We start from the raw sequence: 22,847 nt of genomic DNA, 5'->3' as shown, positions 1-22,847 counted from the left end.
AGAATGGAAAAAAAAAAAAAAAAAAAAAAAAAAAAACATTACTGAAAAAGTTTAAAATGACCTAAAAATGGAAAGACATCCCATATTCATAGATAGGAAAACTGATATTGTGATTTATAATTTGGTCTTCATCCCCACTCCTGTCACAGAGCTCCTAAAACCCTTGGAATTTCCAAAGTGAAGAGAGTGATATGGGTCTTTTATTATGCTAATGAGGTGACTTTGAGGTAGCACCTAGGGATGGGGTCTAGTTGCCAGGAGCCAACCAAGTGATCAGAGGGTTGGAACTTTCAGTCCCACCCCTCTGACCTCTGGGGAGGGGAGGGGGGCTAGAAGTTGGATCAATTGCCAGTGGCCAATGGTTTCATCAATCATGCCTGTGTAATCAAGGCTCCATAAAAAACAAAAAAGAAAAATGGGGTTCAGAAAGTTTCTGGGCTGGTGAACACATGGATATTCAGGAAGAGGGGGTGCCTCGAAAGGGCACAGAAGTTCCACACCCCTCCCCCATGCCTTGCCTTATGTATCTATTTCCTCTGGCTATTCCTGAATTACATCCTTTTATAATAAACCAGTAATCTAGTAAGTAATATATTTTTCTGAGTACTGTGAGCCACCCTCGCAAACTAATTGAACCTGACAAGGGGGTCATGAGAACTTCTGATTTATAGTCAGGTGGTAAGAAGTACTGGTAACAACCTGGAATTTAACTGGTGTCTGAAGGCCAAGGACAGGGTCCTTGGAACCTCCAATCTACAGCTAGTCAACTAGAAGCACAGGTAATAACATGAACTTGCAACTGGCATCTGAAGTTAAGGAGTGGGGGAGGGTGGGAAAACTGGAAGCAGTACAGTTTTGAAGAGCCCTCAACCTGTTGAATCTGACGCTATCACTGGGTAGACAGTGTCAGAATTGAGTTGAATTGTAGGACACCCAGCTGGTGTCAGAGAAGTGCTTGTTGGTGTGGAAAACCCCCTCCACACTGGGACTGGTCTCAGGACACCCATTAAGAAGAATTAATATTGCTAAACTGTCAATACTACTCAAAGCAATCTATAGATTCAATGCAATCTCTATCAAAATTCCAACAACTTTTTCTTTTTAACAGAAATAGGAAAGCCAATCCTCAAATTCATATGCAGTTACAAGAGACCCTGAAGAGCCAAAACAATCTTGAAGAAAGAACAACACAAAGTTATAAGACTCACACTTTCCAATTTCAAAACTTACTATAAAGCTACAGTAATCAAAACAGAGGTGTTGACATAAGGACAGATATTTAAACCAATGGAATAAAACTGAGAGTACAGAAATAAACTCATACATTGATAGCCAATAGCCAATTGATTTTTTTTTACAAGGATGCCAAGTCCACTCAACGGTGAGAGAATACTCTCTTCAACAAATGATGCTGGGACACTGATTTCCACAAGTAAAAGAATGACGTTTGGAACCCTATCTCCCATCATATACAAACACTAACTAAAAATGGACCAATGCCCTAAATATAACAGCTAAAACCATAAAACTCTTACAAGAAAACACAGGGGTAAATTTTCATGATCTTGGATTTGGTGGTGAATTGTTAGATATGACATCAAAAGCACAAGCAATAGGGCTTCCCTGGTGGCGCAGTGGTTGAGAGTCCGCCTGCTGATGCAGGGGACACGGGTTCGTGCCCTGCTCTGGGAAGATCCCACATGCCGTGGAGCGGCTAGGCCCGTGAGCCATGGCCGCTGAGCCTGCACGTCCGGAGCCTGTGCTCCACAACAGGAGAGGCCACAACAGTGAAAGGCCCACGTACTGCAAAAAAAAAAAAAAGCACAAGCAATAAAAAAAAAATAGATAAACTGGACTTTATCAAAACTAAAACACTTGTGTATCACAAGATATCAAAAAAGTGAAAAGATAACCTACAGAATGGGAAAAATGTGCAAATCATATACCTGATAAGGGTTTAATATCCAAAATACATAAAGAACTCCTACAACTCAACAACAAAGACAACCCAATTTTTAAAATTGTCAAAGAACTTGAATACACATTTCTTCCATAGAAGAGATACAAATGGTGAATAAGCACATAAAAAGATGCTCAGTATCATTAGCCATGAGGGAAATGTAAATCAAAACCATAATGAGATACTACTTCATATGGGTGGCTGTAATTTTTTTTTTTTTAGAGGAAAATAACAAGTGTTGGAGAGGATGTGAAGAAATTAGTAACCATGTATGTTGCTGTAAGGAATACAAAATGATCCAGCCACTATGGATAATAATTTGACAGTTCCTCAAAAACTGAATTTGAAACACAGAATTACCATATGACTCTGCACATGGTAGAGCAAAAAAAATTGGAAACAGGGACCCGGATACTGACATGTCTACAATCTAGGTTTCCATCACCATATAAATGGGTAAACAAAATGCAGTATATACATACAATGGAATATCATTCTGCCACAAAAAAGAATGAAGTTCTGACACATGCTACAAAATGAATGATCCTCAAAAACACTATGCTAAGTGAAATAAGCCAGACACAAAAGGACAAAAATGGTATGATTCCACCTGTATGAAATATCCGCAATAGGCAAATTCATAGTGACAGAAAGTAGATTAGCGGTACCAAGGGCAGGGGGTGGAGGGGGGGGGCATTGAGGGGGTGGGCGGAAGGAGCGTTATTGCTTAATGGTTACAAAACTTCTCTTTGCACTGATGTAAAAGTTGTGGAAATGGTTGTACAACATTGTCCATCTAATCAAAGAGACTACAGCACAGGAAAAAAGTGTTTTAAATTATTCTAGAACATAGTAAAAAGAGAAAATCTTTTACTTTGGTGGCTATGGACTTATTATAGAGGAATGAAGATTGAAAGCTTTGAGTAATGGGTTATATTCACTAATGCAGACTTATACCATGACGTAAATACGAGCAAAACACTTGGGTAGAAAAATATAGAATCTCCTGAAGGAGAGGAAAGTATGTCAATTCAGCGAGGGCATTATGGGGGACAGGGCCATATTATAAGAAAGGTACTCAGGAAGGAAAAACTGCTAAGTGTTCTCATTACTAATATTTTTTTAGATATACGAGTCAAATTGCATTCTAACAGATTTTTATAAATTTGAGGAAAAAATGCAAAAACCCTAGTCATCGGATCTCTTATTTCAAACAGAAGTCCATATAATGACAAATTTAGTATAACAAGTTTTGCTAAGAAAGACAAACCATTGGAGTTGATGGGAAAGACATTTTATCTGTAGCAAATTTAAGAACATAATGCACACTATTTTCCCCCAAGGCTTGTGCTTAAACATGAATGAATATAAAATCAAATATATAATATTTCAGTGGAAGTTTTTGTCCATTTATTTGCCCTGAGAGATTCATTTAGGTAACACATGTCCTTCAGGATGATCACAAATAAACCTCTTTAGACTTACTGAATATAAATGTTTTTATAAATGTTAAAACTGCTAAATTTTCCAGTCGTGACCCCATTAATAAAAATAATAATAAAATTTAGTCTTTTTTCTAATAAAGTCTATCTGACAGAAACATCACAGACCTTTTAGTAAGAGTGGTTCCCTATGGTAGTGAAGGGTAAAAAGGAGTGAGGGGAGAAAGGAGTGTCAGCATCCCACACCAACCCCACTCACAACAGCTGCCAAGGGACTGTCACATGTACAAACAAACCATCATTTACTTCTGTTCTCTATTCATTTAGATGACTATGAGTATGAGACCACTTCGAAAACCAACACCAATCTAAGTTATTAAATCTAGGAAATGTTAATGATTGTACAGCTTTAAAATATTTCATAATGGGTACCTAATAACAAATTCTAAACGTAATTTTAATATAATATTATTTGTAAAATACCTACTAACTATCCTTCACATTCTTCTCTCTGGAAATCATCTAATGGAGAATAGCATATACTGACTCTTCTGCTTTTACACAGCAATAGTTCAAGTACATAAGTCATTCCTCATCTGACTGTACACCAAACCATTTATATTAATCTGAAAGCCTAGACTTGACATGACTGAGAATTTCAAAGCACCTTTATGAAAATCAATGAAATGCCTGACAAAAATTTTCAGGAAATTATATTTTAAAAATACTGTAGTTCTGAATTACCGAATATAAATGCAACGACATAGATCCCATGAGTAAAATATATTTAAATACCTGTTCGAATGTAAATTCTACTTCAGTAAAATCATGTCTGATCATGTGCCTACAAAACAATTAGTAAAATACTCAATAAATACTTGATAAAAAATTTTAAAAATATGGGCTTCCCTGGTGGCGCAGTGGTTGAGAGTCCGCCTGCCGATGCAGGGGACACGGGTTCGTGCCCCGGTCCGGGAAGATCCCACATGCTGCGGAGTGGCTGGGCCCGTGAGCCATGGCCGCTGGGCCTGCGCGTCCGGAGCCTGTGCTCCGCAACGGGAGAGGCCACAACAGTGAGAGGCCCGCGTACCGCAAAAAACAAAAAAAATTAAAAAATAAAGTGAAAATTTTTTAAACTTATAAAATATTAGTCTCAGGTATTTTTAAATTTATATGTTTAAATAGAATATTTTAGATTATGAAATGACTTAAATTAGCACTATTCACAAAAGACTATGTATATCAATAACTATTTAAAAATCCTTTTTTCAAGTTCCCCAAAATAATAAGGTCAAAGATATTATATAATACAGGGAATTAAGCATTTTAAATATAAATATTTGTGAGTCCTCAAACTTGAAACACACTTGCTGAATATAAACAAGGGTACAAAAACATCCTTTCAAGCTACATTTTCCAATGTATAATTAGGGAGTAATGCATTTTAATTTCATTAAACTCACCAGCATGTATCTAGAGTAAAATAATTATCAAAGCTATATTTAATTGATACATATAATACTTAGTTCTACAGAAGCAAATCTGATTTTACCAGGTGAGTTGTTCAATAAAAAATTAGAGATAGATTATGTCTGAAAGCAATTACCAATATTACCTGAGATGTCCATTATTATCTTTAAAAAGAAAAAATGTAATGAATGCAGATGTCAGGCAACCAATTAAGATGCTTAAGGAAGTGTTTACCAAATGAGAGCAGAACCTGGCTTAAAGGTACAGGATGGCCATGTGCCAAAGAAGTCCTCTAAAACTAAAAGAAAATGAAATGGAGGCAGAAGTGATATACCTGCTATACAAAACAGTGGTTCTCAATTACAGATTTTACCCCCCAGGGGATATTTGGCAATGCCTACATTTTTGGTTGTCACGCTGGGGAGGGAAGGGTGAGCTACTGCCATCTAGTGGGTAGAAGCCAGGGATGTTTCTAAACATCTTACAACGCACAGGACAGCTGTACACAGCAAAGAATTACCCAACCCAAAATGTCAATGGTACCAAAGTTGAGAAACTGATCTAAAGGAAGCTAGTAGTAATAACAACAAAGAGGACAAGATATCTGGTTCTCCTTTGCCTCTACTAACTACTAACTTGATGATTCAAAGCAAATTCAAAGTGTGGGCTTCATCTATTTCACTCGCAAAAATGCAAGAGCATTTTGCTTGCCTAAAAACAGGATATCTAAACCAGAGATACCTAAAATGCTTTGTAGCCCATGCTACTCTATGATTTCCACTAGTAAAATGTGAGCAGTTATGTTATCGTAATATATATTCCAGGCCCTGCACTGAAACCTGAGACATACTGTCCTCTTCAGAAGGCTCACATCCTGAAGCTAGGAAAGATCCCTGGCCTTACCATATATTAGTTTTATTTTTGTTGTTTGTCTAGAATTTAGTTTTAAAGAAAGCAGAAAAGATCCTCTTTGGTAATTCTACTGGACAGAAAAGTAAAACAACTCTAGATTTATTGACTTGATTATATCCTTTTGCTCATGTTTCACTGAGAAGCAAATAACCAACACCTATTTTGCAAAACAAGACACATAAATATCCTGTATGGAGGGAAAGTCCCTAATCAACACTAACTACCTACTATGTGCCTAGTACCATACTAGTTGGGGAAGATACAAATTCTCCCAAGACAGTGGGCTCAACCACAGTGAGGCTTTTGATATAACCTCCAAGAGAGATTAGAGAAGTACTCAAATGAACACAAACAAAGTTGCTGAGGAAGAACAACAGAGAAACATGAAAATCAGGGGGTAGGGGTAAAGGAAGTTTTCTTGAGCAAGAAAAATGCATGAATTGAATTCTGAAGAATAATTAGGCTACAAGAAAGTTCTACACAATGAGATCACAAATATACCTGAGTTGAGGGGAAGTCTGCTCAAGTTTTCTGAGACTAAATTGGCCCAGTGCTCTATGCTGTTCTTGTTGATGTAGAGGAGGTGAAGAGTCGATCTCCTATAAAAATAGCTCAAGGCAACCCCTTGGTATTTCATTTCTAAAAAGTTACAAACTTGGTAAAGATAGTAGGGAGAGGTATCATAGAAAGAAGCAGGGGAAGAAAACAGAGAATTCCATTTTCAAAAGCTTGCTGACATTTCTCATCTGCTTATGGAAGTTTTACTACTACTTATGGAAAGTGAAGTTGTCATTTGAGAGTAAAATTTAATATTAGAGAATTAATACAATTTCTTGGCTTAATAGGTTGGAAAACTTACTCAAAAATACATTTGTATTACTATTTCTATTATCTGATTCACAAGTCTAATTTCTTGCTGTTGTTTTAATATAAAATAACCTATAGCTTACATTTCTAATGAAATAATTTCGGAAAAAATACAGTTACACAAAGACCTCTGCAACTTCAGCTTTACTTTCCATGTCTGGGCGGTTCCACATAACTACACATGAAATTAAACTTTAACCAGTAAGGAAATGGGGGTAAAGACAAGTTAAATGAAAATACCCAGTTAGTATCAAGACCAGTTAATAGACCTGAGTAAGAATACTAGAAAAATGAGGGGTACTGAAAGCATGCAGTAAACTCCCTCTTTTTACAGATTAACTGGTAACCCAAATCGTTAGACTTGTCCAAAAAATTCCCAAATCACAGTAATACAGAAATCTTTCCACTATTAACAAAAAAATACAGATTTATATCATTTGTCCAAAAGCAAATGATGAAAGGTTGGGTTAGATGATCTCATATTATAAAACTGTTCCAAAAAGAACCAAGTCAGTTGTATTCTAATTACTTTTAGCCTAGTTCTGTGTGGAGTGGTGAGTAGGAGGGACAAGCAACTGGCAATGCCGTGTCTAGTGGGAAGAGGGAGCTCAGACAACCGAATAAACCTCAGCACCTAAACCACTTACCTCTTCTCTCCCACTCAGGCCCCACTGAAAGCCTACTGAACCGTCTGTCCTGTCTCATCTCCGGCACACGCCCCATCTCCCAAAGTATCCTGGCCCTACTCCCTGGGCCCACCAACGTGCCTCTGCCACTCCATCAGTCTGCACTCTTCTCACACTGCCGCAGGGTCAAGTTTCTTCATAGCCCTTTGAGGGCAGAAACCCTGCCTTTATCCAGTTTTATTATTTCTTACTCAGCAATGTGTATAACATACAGTAGACACCCAATTTATTAGATGAAGGCATGAGCTAATATATTCCAAAGCTCAGGATTAACTCTCCCTTAATATCCAAGACTACTGCCATCTGGTATAAAATTCCACTAACTTTGACAGCTAGCAGATTCTCACAGTTTCTCCTCTTCTCTGGTGGTCACAAGTCTAAATAAACGTGGTCTACTGATAGGGGAATCAAACTCTAGATACAAGTAACATCTGCAGCCTAGTTACTTTATACATCAAGTACGTTACCCTCCTTTTTTGCTAATCTGTGCAGCGTAGTATCACTAAAATAATTTTCTCTGCTCCTAGTACTGGTACGACTTAGAAGAGCATTGTAAGAACACAGGGGAGAGTCACACTCACCGAATCAGCCGGGCTTCCCCAAGGAAGCCACACCTAATTTGATATTCAAAGGCTGAATGGGAGTAATACCGAAAGGAAGAAAACAGTTTGTTGCAGAAGAAACAGCTGGTGTAAAGATGTACTCATTACAAATACTTCAATTTGCAGCTTTTACAAAATGAATTGGTCTACCAGTAAAAAGCCCCACTGAAGTTATCAATGAACTTTGACAACAAAAGGAAAATTTATTCTAAATTGACAAACTGTATGTTTTAAAATATTTCCTCCTAGAAGTCTGAACTCCCCTAAGCATAAGGGATGGGAGCTATCAATAATAAGCCCTATCCTTCTGCTGATTCCAGTATGTCCCGAGATGCTCAAATTAGAGCACTAACAAAATATACATTAAAATACATGGCCAGACAAATCCTGAAAAGCAATGTGCTACCTTCCTTGAAAAGTGGAGTGGGAATAAAAATGTATTAACAAATTTGTATTTACTTATAAATGCATAAAGAAACTATGAGAAGATAAGTTAAAAACAAACAACAGTAGATAACTGAGGGAGGCGAGAAGGAGAGGGAGACTTTCTTCTCTGTATTTGTCTTACTACATGTTAAATATCTGTATTATCTAGTTAAAATTCAAATTAAACATATACCACTGTAAAACACAATTTTAAAAAAATCTACCATTTATTTTTCAATATTAAATGTTATCAATAAAAAAGAACTATCCCTAATTCACTGTGTTTAACATGTATCATTTATGTGAAAACTGATTTTGCACTTTATATATTTACCTTCTTGGAATTCACTGATTCCTTCATTTTGTGAAGTCCTTATTTACATTTATTTGTCCTTTTCTCTGCTAACAATATGTCATCATTAGCAGTGTCTTTTTGTTGTACAGTAACAGTATATATCTATATCTAGCTAAGGCTGATTACAAATTATTCCTCTTCAGCTGTTTATTTTGTCAACAAAATTCAATGGAAAAGCAAATGTTTTATTTATTAAGAAAGCTAGAACAATAATATTCTTCTCTTTTCTTCTTCCTTACACAAAAGCAAGCTAAGAATATTTTGCTGTGTTCCAAAAGTTGATTAAGGAAAAAAAATTAAAAATAAACAAGGTGTATTTTCTTCCTTGGCAGTTCACTATTACAATTCTTTGGAAATTATTACATATTTCTCAATTAAAAAAATAACATATTTCGGGGAAAGATAGAATGACACTTTTCCAGTCTGCCAGGAAACAGAGCCCTTCTTCAATTGAAGACCTATCAAAATATGCAAGCAAATGTCATGGCAACAGAAGCTTTCACCATGGTAACATCATCTCTGCTACAAAGGAAAACCACTCTAATTCGTCATGTACTTCAAGACAAGACATTAGACTAATTCCAATTTTCATTTTACAATCTATCCATAACATTCAATATACCTGGCAGTAGTAAAGACTTAATAAAAACATTAATATTTCACAAGAAAGCAATAATAAAATCAAAGCTGACTCTATTTACATGCAAATTGATTAATGGGTGAAACATAAAACCAAACTGACCCACCTTACAGAAAATCAAGATAGTGATGAAAACATAAAAAAACAATTCTATCACTATTGCTTGAGAGTAAATACTCTAAACTCAATACAGAAACAATTCTATGTTTTACTAATCACAATATAGCTGGCAGATAAAACAAGAAAAAGTCTTATTTTAATAAAACAAAGAAAATATTTCAAGTTTTTATTACCACCTCTATTTTGCAATTCAATACATGTAATTCTGTTTTTATTTCATAGTGAGGAGTATTAATGGCACAAAAATTCTTATCTAGAAACGTGTCTCCAGATGACAAAAGTAAAATCAAATATGATTTTTAAAAGGTTAGAAATCAATCATTACTACAAATAAAAATGTACTATGCTACATAAATCATTAAAACCGCTTGCAAAAGCTAGTAAACAAACACGGATTATCAACTTTATAAATTAAACTTAAAGATCTAATAGCTGTCAAGTAGAAGATCTACTACCTATAGCATATTAAAATGTCAAACGGCCAACTTAAAATATTCATTTTTAGGTAACAAACCACAAAAGATTAGCAATTCAAAATGTCAATGAAATCGTAAGACTGAAAACCTTATATATAAGGGTCTAATAAAACCTATCTGGTTTATGGTATAGACTAATAACCAGATGGAAAATTCAATCTGAAGATACTTCTTTTTAAAAATGATCACCTCAGTTTGTTCAAAGTTTGAGCTTTAAGCCTGAGAAAGACTAGAGGTTCATATTAAAATAAATAGCCAATTTCTTCTTCAAAGAAAACAGCCAATTTCTTCTTCAAAGAAAATACCCATTTTTCTCAAAATATTTAAATATTTTGGCAAGTATAACTTATACTTCAATTTTTTAAAACACTGTTTATGAATAAAGTAATATAGTTAAGTCACCTTTAAATAAAAATATCAGTTACTTTCACATCAACAGCAAAACACAAGGGGAAACAAAAAGGCAGCATGGGATAAAGAAGAGAGTAAGCTGGCTTCAAATCTAGGTTTGGTCTTTAACCTGAAAACAAGGGAAAATCACTAGAGATTAAGGAGGAAGACCACTCTGGATATGGTATGAAGAAAAGACTGGAGGGGGATAAAGTGGAGGCTGCAGGACCAGTTAGGACACTGCTGCAGTGGTCCAGGCAAGAGGCAGTGAGTGACAAGTCACGCTGGAGTGTGGCAGTGGTAATGGAGAGAAAAGGGAATAATTTAAGAGAGATTTAGGAGATAAAGCAAGATTTGGAGATGGATTAGAGGGATAAAAGAAGGAAAGGCGTCAAAGATGACATCTAGATTTCTCACTCAAGTAACTGCATATAAGCAACTGAGGGATGAAATGTTGGGAAAGGATCATTTTGTACAGTTTGTATGTTGGCTTGTTTGTCTGGGGAGTAGGGATGGAGTTCAGCTTCAAAGTATACTGAGTTTCTGGTGTTTTTGAGAAATTTAAAAGGTAGTATCAGGGTAGGCAATTAAATAAACAAATCTGGAGCTTAAACAGAAATCAAGAGTCTGAGTCAGGCTTACAGGAAATAACTCAAGTGTGGAAGAGATTTCAAGGGAGAGAGCAGAGCATGGTAAAAAATGAAGGTCCAGCATACCGAGCCTTTAGAAACTCTGAACTTCAATGGTTAGTAGAAGACGAAAAGCTTGAGTGAGATGGAAAAGAAATGGCATGAAGCCACGCAAGAGAGTATTTTTAAGGAGGTGTGGACAGCGGTACAGACTACCACTAGATAATCCAGTAAGAAAAGGGCTGAAAAACGAACATGATTTTGCAAGGAAAAAGATCACTGGTGACCTTTCGAAAAAGCAGTTGATACAAATGGTATTTACTTAGATGAAGCCCCTTTTAAAACACAATCTTATCTAGAAGTACAATATATAAAAGAAATAAATCAGGGCTGTGGTGAGATAAACAGAATGCTTACCTAGTAACCTATTCCTGCACATGGTCCCCTGAGGCAATTCACAGAAACCCATAACTTTGGAAATTCATGTTTTGAAACCACTGGGCTAGATAATTAGAAGTATCTTTTCTGCTTCGATTTACTATAATTCTATAAGTGCAATTTAATCTACTTTTTTTAAATTGAGGCTTTCATGGTAATTAATGACTGCTGTATTTTAGGAAATATCAGATACTAGTACATTTCTTTATAAACACAAAGAAATATCCTAAGCTTTATTTTCCTGAATATACCATCCATTAGCTTTACTTGTCCTTTTTCTTATAAAAGTAATAAACTAAATGCAATTCTGGATGTGTTACAAGGTTATGTCTCTGAAAAATAGAACATTAAATCAAAAGGTAAATGAACTTTCTTCTAAGCTGGTGTTTGGGGTTCTGCCCTCAATAGAATCATCACTTTAATACAGTATCTTTATCACTGTTCCTCAATATTTTGCCAGGATTCAAAATACTTTCTTCTTCTTCTTCCTTTTTTTTTTTTTAGTAGTAGTAATATCTTCTACCTTCTACTCAACTTCTGTTCCCTCACTATAATTACTATAGTGAAGCAGAATTAACTTCTTGCTAAGTTTTAAGTAACTAGCACCAAACAAACGTAGGCCCAGAAGTTTTTACAAAAGTAGATGCACCAAGAATCCTCTTCATTTTTTGCCCTTCATTTGCCTTTGGAATATGTCTGTGGTATTAGAGAGTGGGCTGCAGATTATAAGTCAAGCTTTGCCCATCCCTGACCAGGATCTTCTCTCCACTTTATGCAGCCTCACTCAGATCGCTAAGCTGGTCACTCAAAATAGTCCCTTTCTTCATTTATTTAAACTGTTGGCTCAAGGAAGCCAACAGATGCAAAACCACACATTGTGAGAAGTTTGGGGGATTTTCTGATAAATGTTGTCGGCTAAACATGTGCATTTATATCCACTTTGATTTGAAACCTCACTAAAATGGGAGTTACAGAAAAGAGAATCAATAGAAAAGGAAAAACAGGGGAGAAGACAACAGCAGAAAACAATGCGTCGAATTCTGGAAAGACAGAAAGTAGATGGAGAAGTTAACAGAGCAGAGAGCAAAGAACACTGAATACTAAGTGCTTGCAGCAACCAATACAAAGGCAGAGGAATTCCTGCTGAGTTCCCCAGAACAGGCTACGTAACATACAAAAACAGATACTGAGAAGGTTGCGAGGGGGTGAAAGGGAGACCTGGTACTGGAAACAGACTGGGTAAAAGTCTTCACAAGGAGAATTTACACCTCCAGCTTCCCTCCTCCACCCTGGCAAGAGGCAGGAGATGTTTATTCTGTGGCACAACTGAAGAACAGAAGCTCCAGTCCAGAAGATTCAAGAACCACAGAAGAGGAAAAGTGAACCTTGGAGAGTGAAGTGAAAAGTTTACCTACTGAAGAACACACCCTTGCCCCTTGATCTTCTCCATGCAGAGAATGCTAAAAAGCCAGGCAAATGCCACCCAGCAAGACACTGGAGGGTTGGTCTGAAGAATTCCAGGGAAAAGAACTGTGGATTCTAACATTTGCATATCGTCCAAAGTAAAAATAAAGGGTGAAAACGTATTTTAACATGACAAAAAATACAGGTTATCTCTGATATACTGTTTTATTTTGTCATAAGGGTCTAACACTCACCCTGCCTGCACTTCATTATTAAAACTGAGTTCATCCAAGATTTTAGACTTCCCCAGAAGGAAAACTTAGAAATGCTGGCAAATTTTACATTTTAAAGTTCTTGGCCTGATTAAGAGTCCTAAACTTCTAATTCAGAACTTGCTTTAAAAAGAAAGCCTAAGAAAGGAAGGTAACTTAAAACCTTAGAAGGACCAAAATAGAAATGACACTGGGTATTAGGGTCTATGGCTATTAGTTGGAAATGTCATATCAAGCTAAATAACTGCAGCAGGCTGAAAAATGGCCCCCAAAGATATTCAGGAAACTTTATGCCAAATGGTACGCCACTTATACCATAAATAGACAATGGTATCGCTTACCCTAAGTAATAAGTAGCATTAAAAATTAGACATGATGGAAATGAACCAATGATACTAAACTCCAGTAGAGAACATTGCCCTTTGAACAGTGTAAAACTAAGTCCACACTCATTTTGTTAAAAAGGGAAAGATTAGCAAATCTTAGATATTCAAAACTAGAAATAAGTATAATTTATAAACTGAAAGAATGTATAAAAACTGGAATGGGACTAAATTCTCATTGTGTAATGCAATGTCATTTAATGCCCTGTCTCTGGACCACCTAAAATCATGTCTCCTGCCACCACTGGAAGCTACACCTGTTTGTAATCAACTCTCTTCTTACCTCCTTATACAAAAGACCTAGAGCGGGGCTTCCCTAGTAGGACAGTGGTTGAGAGTCCGCCTGCCGATGCAGGGGACACGGGTTCGTGCCCCGGTCTGGGAAGATTCCACGTGCCGTGGAGCGGCTGGGCCTGTGAGCCATGGCCACCGGGCCTGCGCATGCGGAGCCTGTGCCCCGCAACAGGAGAGGCCACAACAGTGAGAGGCCCGCGTACCGCAAAAAAAAAAAAAAACAAAAAGCTTAAACTGGATTGGAGAACAGTAAAAGACCTGAAAAGAGCTCTACCTTATTCATTGAGAAGGCAAATTTAACATTGTAAAAACACTGATTTTCTCCAAATTAATCTAACTTCAAAGCGTTTCCAATTAAACTCCCAACAAGAATTTTTGGGTAACCTGACAAACTGATTGAAACTTGTATGTTAAACCGAATATCCACAAATACTTAAGAAAATCAATTATGAAGTCATCGTAATAACAAGTGTGGTTACTAGAAGAGGGACAGACTGATAAACCAACTTACTACACTAGACATCACAAGACTCACCTGTCAGGCCATTTCTCTTACATATACCAAAATCTCATACATGCATGGGTCTGAACCACCATGAGTTTAACAGAGTGAAACACTGTAATTCCTGTTATAGTTAGATTTTATTTCTTTCAATCCAGGGAGATTAGACTTAGAAAATACTGGAACTCAAAGATCTAATGTCTATCTTCCTAAAATAGTATTTTCTACTATTTCTGTCCCCAGCCTCTAACTCTCCTCCTCCTGCGACCACAAAAGATTTTTCCCTCCATCTGTTTGGCAAGGGGGGCTGGGAGGAAGACAGAAGCCAATCACATACCACGTTATACCTAAATTTGCATAATAGCAGAGTTTTACTATATACGTAAAGCATATATAATATAGCGTTTAATACATAATGTTCAAAAATATTACAGCCTCCTTCCCTTTTTCCAGGTACCCAGTTTGATGTGTCTCTACATAACTTCACAACTAGCTTGCACCCTAATTTCTAAGGATAGAGTTAGTGAAGGCAAAATGAAGCTTATGACAAGGCGTGGCACATGAAATACAACTCTTTCCTATAAGAGCAGTGGTTCTCCTACTTGCAAACGCATCAGAGTCACTGGGAAAGCCTGAGGAAGCACAAATTGCTGGACTCCATTCCCAGCAGTTTCTCATCAGTAGGTCTGTGGTGAGTGACATTTATAACAACTTTCTGGGTGGTGCTAATGCTACCTTGTCCACAGGCCACATTTTTTTTTTTTTTTAAAGAAGATGTCGTGGGTAGGAGTTTATTAATTAATTAATTTATTTTTGCTGTGTTGGGTCTTCGTTTCTGTGCGAGGGCTTTCTCTAGTTGTGGCAAGCGAGGGCCATTCTTCATTGCAGTGTGCAGGCCTCTCATTATCGCGGCCTCTTTTGTTGCGGGGCACAGGCTCCAGACGCGCAGGCTCAGTAGTTGTGGCTCATGGGCCTAGTTGGCCCACGGCATGTGGGATCCTCCCAGACCAGGGCTTGAACCCGTGTCCCCTGCATTAGCAGGCAGATTCTCAACCACTGCACCACCAGGGAAGCCCACAGGCCACATTTTTGAAAAGCACTGCGCCACAGAGCACAGGTTCTCAAGTGAAGGCAAATTTGCCCTTCAGGGGAAATGAGGCAGTGAATGTGTATATTTTTGGTTGTCACAAGCTAGAGGGGTGGGAGGGAGAAGTAATACTGGCACCTGGTAAGTACAGACCAAAGATGCTGTGAAACATCCTACCACGCACAGGACAGCTCCCCGCAGCAAAGGATTATGGGGCCAAAAACGTCAATGATGTGGAGGGAGGGAAACCTTACCATCAGTAAAACATAATTACTCCAAATATATGATCTGACCATTAAGTTGGTGAAAAGTTCTTCAGTGAGTTTCAGAAATCTGACATGGAATAAATATGCAAAGAATTGTGTTTTTCTTCAAATATTGATAACTCTAAATTTTACTCACCCATGGCAAAATGAAGTTTTAAAAATATTAATACTTAAAGATATACTGGGCTACAGAAAGAAATAAGCATTTATTTATATAAGGTTATTGGTAGATATCTAGTAAAGAAACAAAACATTCATTATGCAAGAGTAGTAAGAAAACTAATTATAAGACTAATAACTTCCTTGAAAAATAATGATCAGTCATATTTATTTCCTAAGCTAAGTGAAAAGCAAATAACTGTTCATTGTACTATTATATGTATTTAGTATAAAAGAAGTATTTTATTTTATAATGAAAATTTGTTTTAAGGAAAAGCAGTGATTATAGCAGTAATCAATCCTAAGTAAATATATTTAAGGAAAATGTACTTTATATATACATGCATGGGCATACACGGATACACACACTACACACTTTATATATACATGCATGGGCATACACACATACACACACTACACATACATACACACTACACACACACATGCACACAGAGACAAATGTACTTACTCCAGTGGGCTGGAAAATGAGACCATCCATTTCATGGCTGACTTCTTTGGCAAAGTTTCCTTCAAGTAGCTATAAAATAAACACACATATTTTTAGAAACACAATAATCACTTTAAAAGTTTTTTAATTTTTTGTAAGCTTTATAAGAACTTCTTAATACATAAGCTTTAAAAATGGAAATACAAAATGGGGGAGAGGGGTGATCCAGAGGGATCTAGGTTAATATACTGTAAGATTATTTTTTAATATATGAAGGTTTCCATTCCATGGCAGGCTAGATATCTCGAACAACAGTTCTAACTACAATAACCAAAATGATGGATAAAATATTAAAAAAATTTTTTTCTTCTTCAGTTTTATTAAGATATAATTGACATACAGCACTCATCTCATACAGATACAAAATAAAAATAAATATATTTTTTCCTTGTGATGAGAACTCAGGATTTACGCTCTTAACAACTTTCATATATAACATACAGCAGTGTTAATTATATTAGTCATGCTGTATATTACATCCCTAGTACTTATTTATCTTACGATGGTGGTCAAAGGTACAAACTTCCAGTTATAAAACATATTTTTACATGCACTATGCTGAGCCAGCATAAAAGGAAGGAAGGCACAGGCCAAAACCGAAACAAAAGTAGAAACGTTGGGAAGTAATAAATAAAGGGAATAAAAATGAACATACACAAAAAAGGAGAGCGCAGAGAATCTTGCTTGGGGATAGATGGAGCCGGGATAAGATTCTCTGAGAATGGGTAAAAAGAAGCTAGCTCAAACATGGGGATCGCAGCCCCAAAATGCATTATCTGTGTTTTCCCCAAACCTTCAAGCAGAAAAATTTAACCTTTCTTTTTGTCCTACTTTTTGCCTCATTTTTTGTCTTTATTACATTTTTTTTCAAGCAAAAAAACTGCATTGCAAGGAATACACAGCATGAATTACAAATAACAAGCTTTTTCAATGCCATATCTACTGTAAAGCAGAGTTATAGGCCCAACGCTCTCTAATTAGTGCTGAACAAGTAGTTTTAAATGCTTCTCTTCCATGGATTTTTATATTATTCTGAAGAACTGAACATACGCACCACTGAGTGAGGAACTCCACACTGATTTTCTGCATCTCAGGGAAGAGAGCAGAAGATACTTTCACAGAGCCAGGAAATAATGTCATGTGACCCAGAGTCTGGCCAACTACCAAAAAAACATTTAGGATGGTTCTGGGATTCAAATATGTTCCACCAAAATTTTGGATATGCTGTGTGTTATTCAATCACAATCTTTCATCACAATCACATCCTCTAAAAAACCACTACACTTAAAGGCAGATTTGCATTCCAAAAGCAACAATCAAAATGTCCAGCATATTGCACATGCCACAAGATCTGTGATTCTCCTCTCCCAAACTGTGGCTTCATCTTCTCTGCCATTTCACTCCTTGAAATCTGTAATTTCTCTAAACTGGGGGCAGTTCAGCAAAGAAAAGTAAGAGCAATCCTAGTTTCTAACTGCTTTAAGACCAATTTGAGTTTGAATAATCTACACTTCCGTAAAGCTGTAATGCTCCTTAGTCAAATTCATGGGGACAGATATTACAGAGTCTTGGGGAGGAGAGAACAAGGTGTTAGCGTTTGATGGGTACAGAGTCTCAGTTTGGAAAGATGAAAAAGATCTGGAAATATAAGATGGCAACGGTTACACAACAATGTGAATGTACTTAAAGCCACTGAAATGTATGCTTAAAAATGATTAAATGGTCAATTTCATGCTACGCATATTTTACCACAATTCTGTTTCAACTGTAATGCTCTTGATATTTTCTTTTTTGTTGTGTTTTGTTCTTTCGTCTTATTATGACACTAAGAAAGTGGGGAGCTTGCAGACTGGGACTCTTAGAGCCATACTATACAGAGTTTGGCCAAATAGGTAAAAATTTCAGACCAGATCTGAAATTGATCTCCAATTCATTCATAGGTTTAAATGACCTACCCATATGAGGAGGAAACTGAAGTAAAAGTGCAATATGGATTAAAAGTACTGATTTCTTATAGTGAACTAATGATGGGTAAAGGGTCAAACAAGAAAAAAAATGTATAAAATTGATAATTCTTGTACTTCATCATGTAAGAAAAGGTAACCTACTAAATTTATAGCATAAAATCCTGCTGAGGAATGAAGCAATGAAAACAAAATGCCACAATTATCTTTTTAAAAACACTTTTCAAAGGTTAAACAATTTGTTCTTTTATAGTAGGTACATCATTTACAGCAAGTAAACACAGCTTTTCCATTCTTAGACCATCTTTCTCCCATTCATATACTGGACCGTCCCTGTAGATAAAGTATATATAAAGTTAACAGTATAAAGTATAGTGTTGGCAAGACTCTAGATAACATGATGTTACCTGCTGCAGAAATGCAAGTAACTTCCTTTTTTATTTTACTCTAACTTTTTAAGAATCAGAGAATTTAAGGGACTATGAAACTTCTTAGGTCAAAAGAATACTGCTTGTTTTCACTCGTTTTACTGCTTATTGATTACTCTAGACAATATTTCTTTCTTTACTTAATACATTTACAATATTACCTAGCATATATTAAAGACCTACTATAAAGTGTTGTTGTGCTTGGTTCTTAATATACGTACATCATTCAAAACACACAACTCCTCATGAGATGTATAATTTTTAATTTTATATTACTATTCACTTCACCAGAAAAGGAAACTGAGACCATCAGCAATTAAGTGACTAGCTTCAAGTCAGACAGCTAAAAAAGTAAAATCACTCAGAACAGATTTCAATCAGACTTTAATTAAAAATAAGAAAATAGGGGACTTCCCTGGTGGCACAGTGGTTAAGAATCTGCCTGCCAATGCAGGGGGCACGGGTTCCATCCCTGGTCTGGAAAGATCCCACATGCTGCAGAGCAACTAAGCCCGTGCACTGATGAGCCCGCGTGCCACAACTACTGAAGCTCATGCGCCTAGAGCCCGTGCTCCGCAACAAGAGAAGCCACGGCAATGAGAAGCCTGCACACCACAACGAAGAGTGGCCCCTGCTCGCCACAGCTAGAGAAAGCCTGCGTGCAGCAACGAAGACCCAACACAGTCAGAAATAAATAAATAAAATAAATAAATTTATTTGAAAAAAAAAAAAGGAAATAACCAGAGAAAGTCTCTGACTCTCTGAAACAAATGCCCCAAAGACTTCTGAAACTTCCCACGTATATAGGTCCTCCAATCATCATTTAAAAATACAGACTTTAAATGTATTGTAGCATGCACTATATGAGTAAGATACAAACAAAGGAGGTAAAATTCTTGGGGTGGAGGGAAGTTTTTTTTCAGCGATAAAATCTAAAAATTTTCTTGATTTATGTAATAAATATATATAATTCATTTATTCATATTAGAAATCACATATATAAAATAATATGTTAAATTTAAAATATTGCTTTTTTCCAATCATAATTCCTGAAAGAAAATTTATCCAAACTTGTTATGAGCATCTTCTCTATATCAGTGTCTTTATCGTTACAGCCAATACTTAAAGTCACTTAACACATTTCCATTATTTTCACTGCTATCTCTGAGTTATAGCATACTTCAAATTATATATGAGACTGTCACTACAGATGTTATCTTAAGCTACAAGTACCGTCTGAATAACATTAGCAAAGTTTTTCCCCCCTCATCCATTCCTTAGGTCTGTATTCATAATCTTCAAAGTGTTCACCATCTTTAAGGTTATCCTTTTTTTTTCCTTTTCCTTTCTTTCCTTCCTTCCTTCCTGCCTTCCTTCCTTTCTTTCTTTCTTTCTTTATGGCTGTGTTGGGTCTTCATTGCTGTGCACAGGCTTTCTCTAGTTGCGGCCACGGGGGGCCACTCTTCGTTGCGGTGCATGGGTTTCTCATTGCGGTGGCTTCTCTTGTTGTGGAGCACGGGCTCTAGTCACACGCACTCAGTAGTTGTGGCTCGCGAGCTAGTGGCGCACAGGCTTTGTTGCTCCATGGCATGTGGGATCTTCCTGTACCAGGGATCGAACCCATGTACCCTGCACTGGCAGATGGATTCTTAACCACTGCGCCACCAGGGAAGCCGCTAAGGTTATCTTTTAAAAGCTTTTTATGGGAAAGTTCCACTTTTACTTACGGTGTAAAATATGTCTAACCTGACAATAAATTTTTTAAAAGCACACAGTCTATAAAATCATAGCTTTTGTTAAGGTTTAGAGTGTTGAGGTTTCCACAAAATCAGGTAAACTGAATCCCAGGCCCTCCAAAGAAAGATGAGACACATGAACCCATTCACCTTTGGAAGAGCATAAGAGGAAAAAATGGCTGCCACAAAAGTGGGTACAAAGAAAAACTGAAAGTTTGATCAATTCTTAAAAACCAAGTGTGGGTTAGTATAACAGTATAGAATCCCTGGAAGCTCCAAACACAAGAGGACTCCAAACCTACTCACTAGCTCTATTCCCCAGGTTTCTATCAGGATTCACAGGAAAGATCAGGGGTAGGACAAGAAAGATGAGAAAGCCTCACCTTAGTTGCAAACAGACATAAGATCCTTTCCAGACCCTTCCTGATATGAAGTAAAGGCCATCTGAGGATAAAGTCGTCTGCAGCTACACACAGTTCCAGAAACAGCCTTGGTCCAAGGATATTATATTGATAAAAAGGAGAAAAACTTGCTCCTGCCAAAACATCCCACTTATGCAAGGCAAAATTCAGCTGCCAAGAGGGAGAGGTCAGCCCACTGAGGGGAAACCCATCCCTGAGACTCAGGTGCTCAGGGTCTGCTTAACAGCAAGGCTTGAGGAGGAAAATTAACAAAACCCCACAGTCTGCACAAATCAGGCACTGAGTGACAAGAAACAGTCGATTACATATGAAGGAGAATGCAAGAGCACAAAAATAGACCACTATGTGGTATAGGCAAGCAGAGCCCACTGAAAGCTACAAGTGAAGCAGGAACACTGGAGAAAACCCATTTTATACTCCAGTTCTCTCAATAAGCTCAAGTAACAGAAGTTATCTGCTTAAGGAATCTGAAGTCTTCGGAGCACAGAAGATAACTATATAGCAATACAAACCCATGTTAAACACAGATTATTCAACCACTAACCCCGCCTCCAGCAAATGAAGCTTATTAAACTTAAAGGAGAGGTTCACCCATTACTAAGCACAAAGACATCTACCTCAGTATACATTGTTCATACAGAAAAAAATGCCCAGCATCCAATCAAAAATTACCACACACACATACAAAGCAAGAAGAAAATGACCTACATTCAATAGATAAGGCAGTCAATAGAAAAAAACATAGGGATGGCCCATATTTTGGAAATATCAAACAAAGATTTTAAAATAACTTTAACATTTTAAAGGAAAAGGTGGAAAACATGCATAAGCAAATGTGGAATTTCACCAAAAAGTTGAAAATAATAAAAAATAAGACAAGTGGAAATGCAAGAAATAAAAACATAATATCAAAGAAAAAGAATGCTAATCAATGGGAATGACAATCAATGGGATTATCCACTGACTGGATAGAACAAAGGAAAGAATCACTGAACTTGAAGAAGAAAAGAGTGTAGCACTTTTTCCAACTGAAATACAAAAAGGCAAAAGGGGAGATGTTGGGGTGGCAGGGGTCAGGAGGAAGAGAATGAGGAATCAAAGAGCAACAGTAAAGATGTCTTAAAAATACTTACAACACGCAGACAGAAAACCAGAAAGAATATGGAGGACTGTAACAACAATGAAACAACGTGACCTATTTGACATTTTATAGAACACTGTACCCAACAATAGGAGAAAATACTTTCCTTTTCCAAGTGCATACAACACATTTATAGGTCAAAGTCATACAAGGTTGACTGTGCTCCCGCAGCCTACAGTTTTAAAACATTCTGTCTGTACAGAAGTAAGCTGATTCGACATTTAACAGTTTAACTTCCTCTATTCAAATGTAATCTCTGTGAGGTTAAGTATCACACCTAATTGTTCCTGTATTTTTGTTTTATTTTATTTTATTTTTTTTGCAGTACGCGGGCCTCTCACTGCTGTGCCACGGAGCACAGGCTCCGGACGCACAGGCCCAGCGGCCATGGCTCACGGGCCCAGCCGCTCTGCGGCACGTGGGATCCTCCCAGACCGGGTCACGAACCCGCGACCCCTGCATCGGCAGGCGGACCCTCAACCACTGCACCACCAGGGAAGCCCTGTTCCTGTATTTTAAGCACCTAAAAACATAGTCAAATATACTATCATTTAAAAAGTCAATAGATTAAGCAAATAAGCTCAAAGTGTCAGGTTAACCAGAAGCATAACTTAACTTTATTTCATCCGTGTGGAACCAAATCCACTCATCCTAAAGATTAATGCACATTTATTGATAAAATAAGGCTATGAAAGTAGCTACCAATTCATTATGTGTATGGTAACACAGTTTAAAACTGTTTGCCATTTTAATGCAAAAAACTTAATCCCCCAGGGACTCCCACAGGTTTGATAATTTACTAGAAGGCCTTAGAACTCAGAAAAGCACTATATTTATTGCTTAATTTTGGTAAATACATACTGAGAAT

At 37.0% G+C, this 22,847-nt stretch overlaps 1 protein-coding gene across 4 annotated transcripts in view; it reads right to left on the bottom strand.

Moving 5' to 3' along the window:
- Positions 1–22,847, bottom strand: part of RNGTT (RNA guanylyltransferase and 5'-phosphatase) — a 242,835-nt gene that overhangs the window by 119,977 nt on the left and 100,011 nt on the right. For all 4 annotated transcript variants that reach the window (XM_024747399.1, XM_024747414.1, XM_024747405.1 and 1 more), the window contains exon 12: positions 16,250–16,318. In XM_024747399.1, the coding sequence (XP_024603167.1) occupies positions 16,250–16,318 (69 nt within the window). The remainder of the gene's footprint in view (positions 1–16,249; positions 16,319–22,847) is intronic.

The sequence above is a fragment of the Neophocaena asiaeorientalis genome, unplaced genomic scaffold (assembly GCF_003031525.2).
Source record: "Neophocaena asiaeorientalis asiaeorientalis breed wild unplaced genomic scaffold, Neophocaena_asiaeorientalis_V1.1 scaffold161, whole genome shotgun sequence".
NCBI classification, from domain to species: Eukaryota; Metazoa; Chordata; class Mammalia; order Artiodactyla; family Phocoenidae; genus Neophocaena; species Neophocaena asiaeorientalis.
Note: the sequence above shows the minus strand (reverse complement) of the source record. Positions and strands in the feature narration are given on the sequence as shown.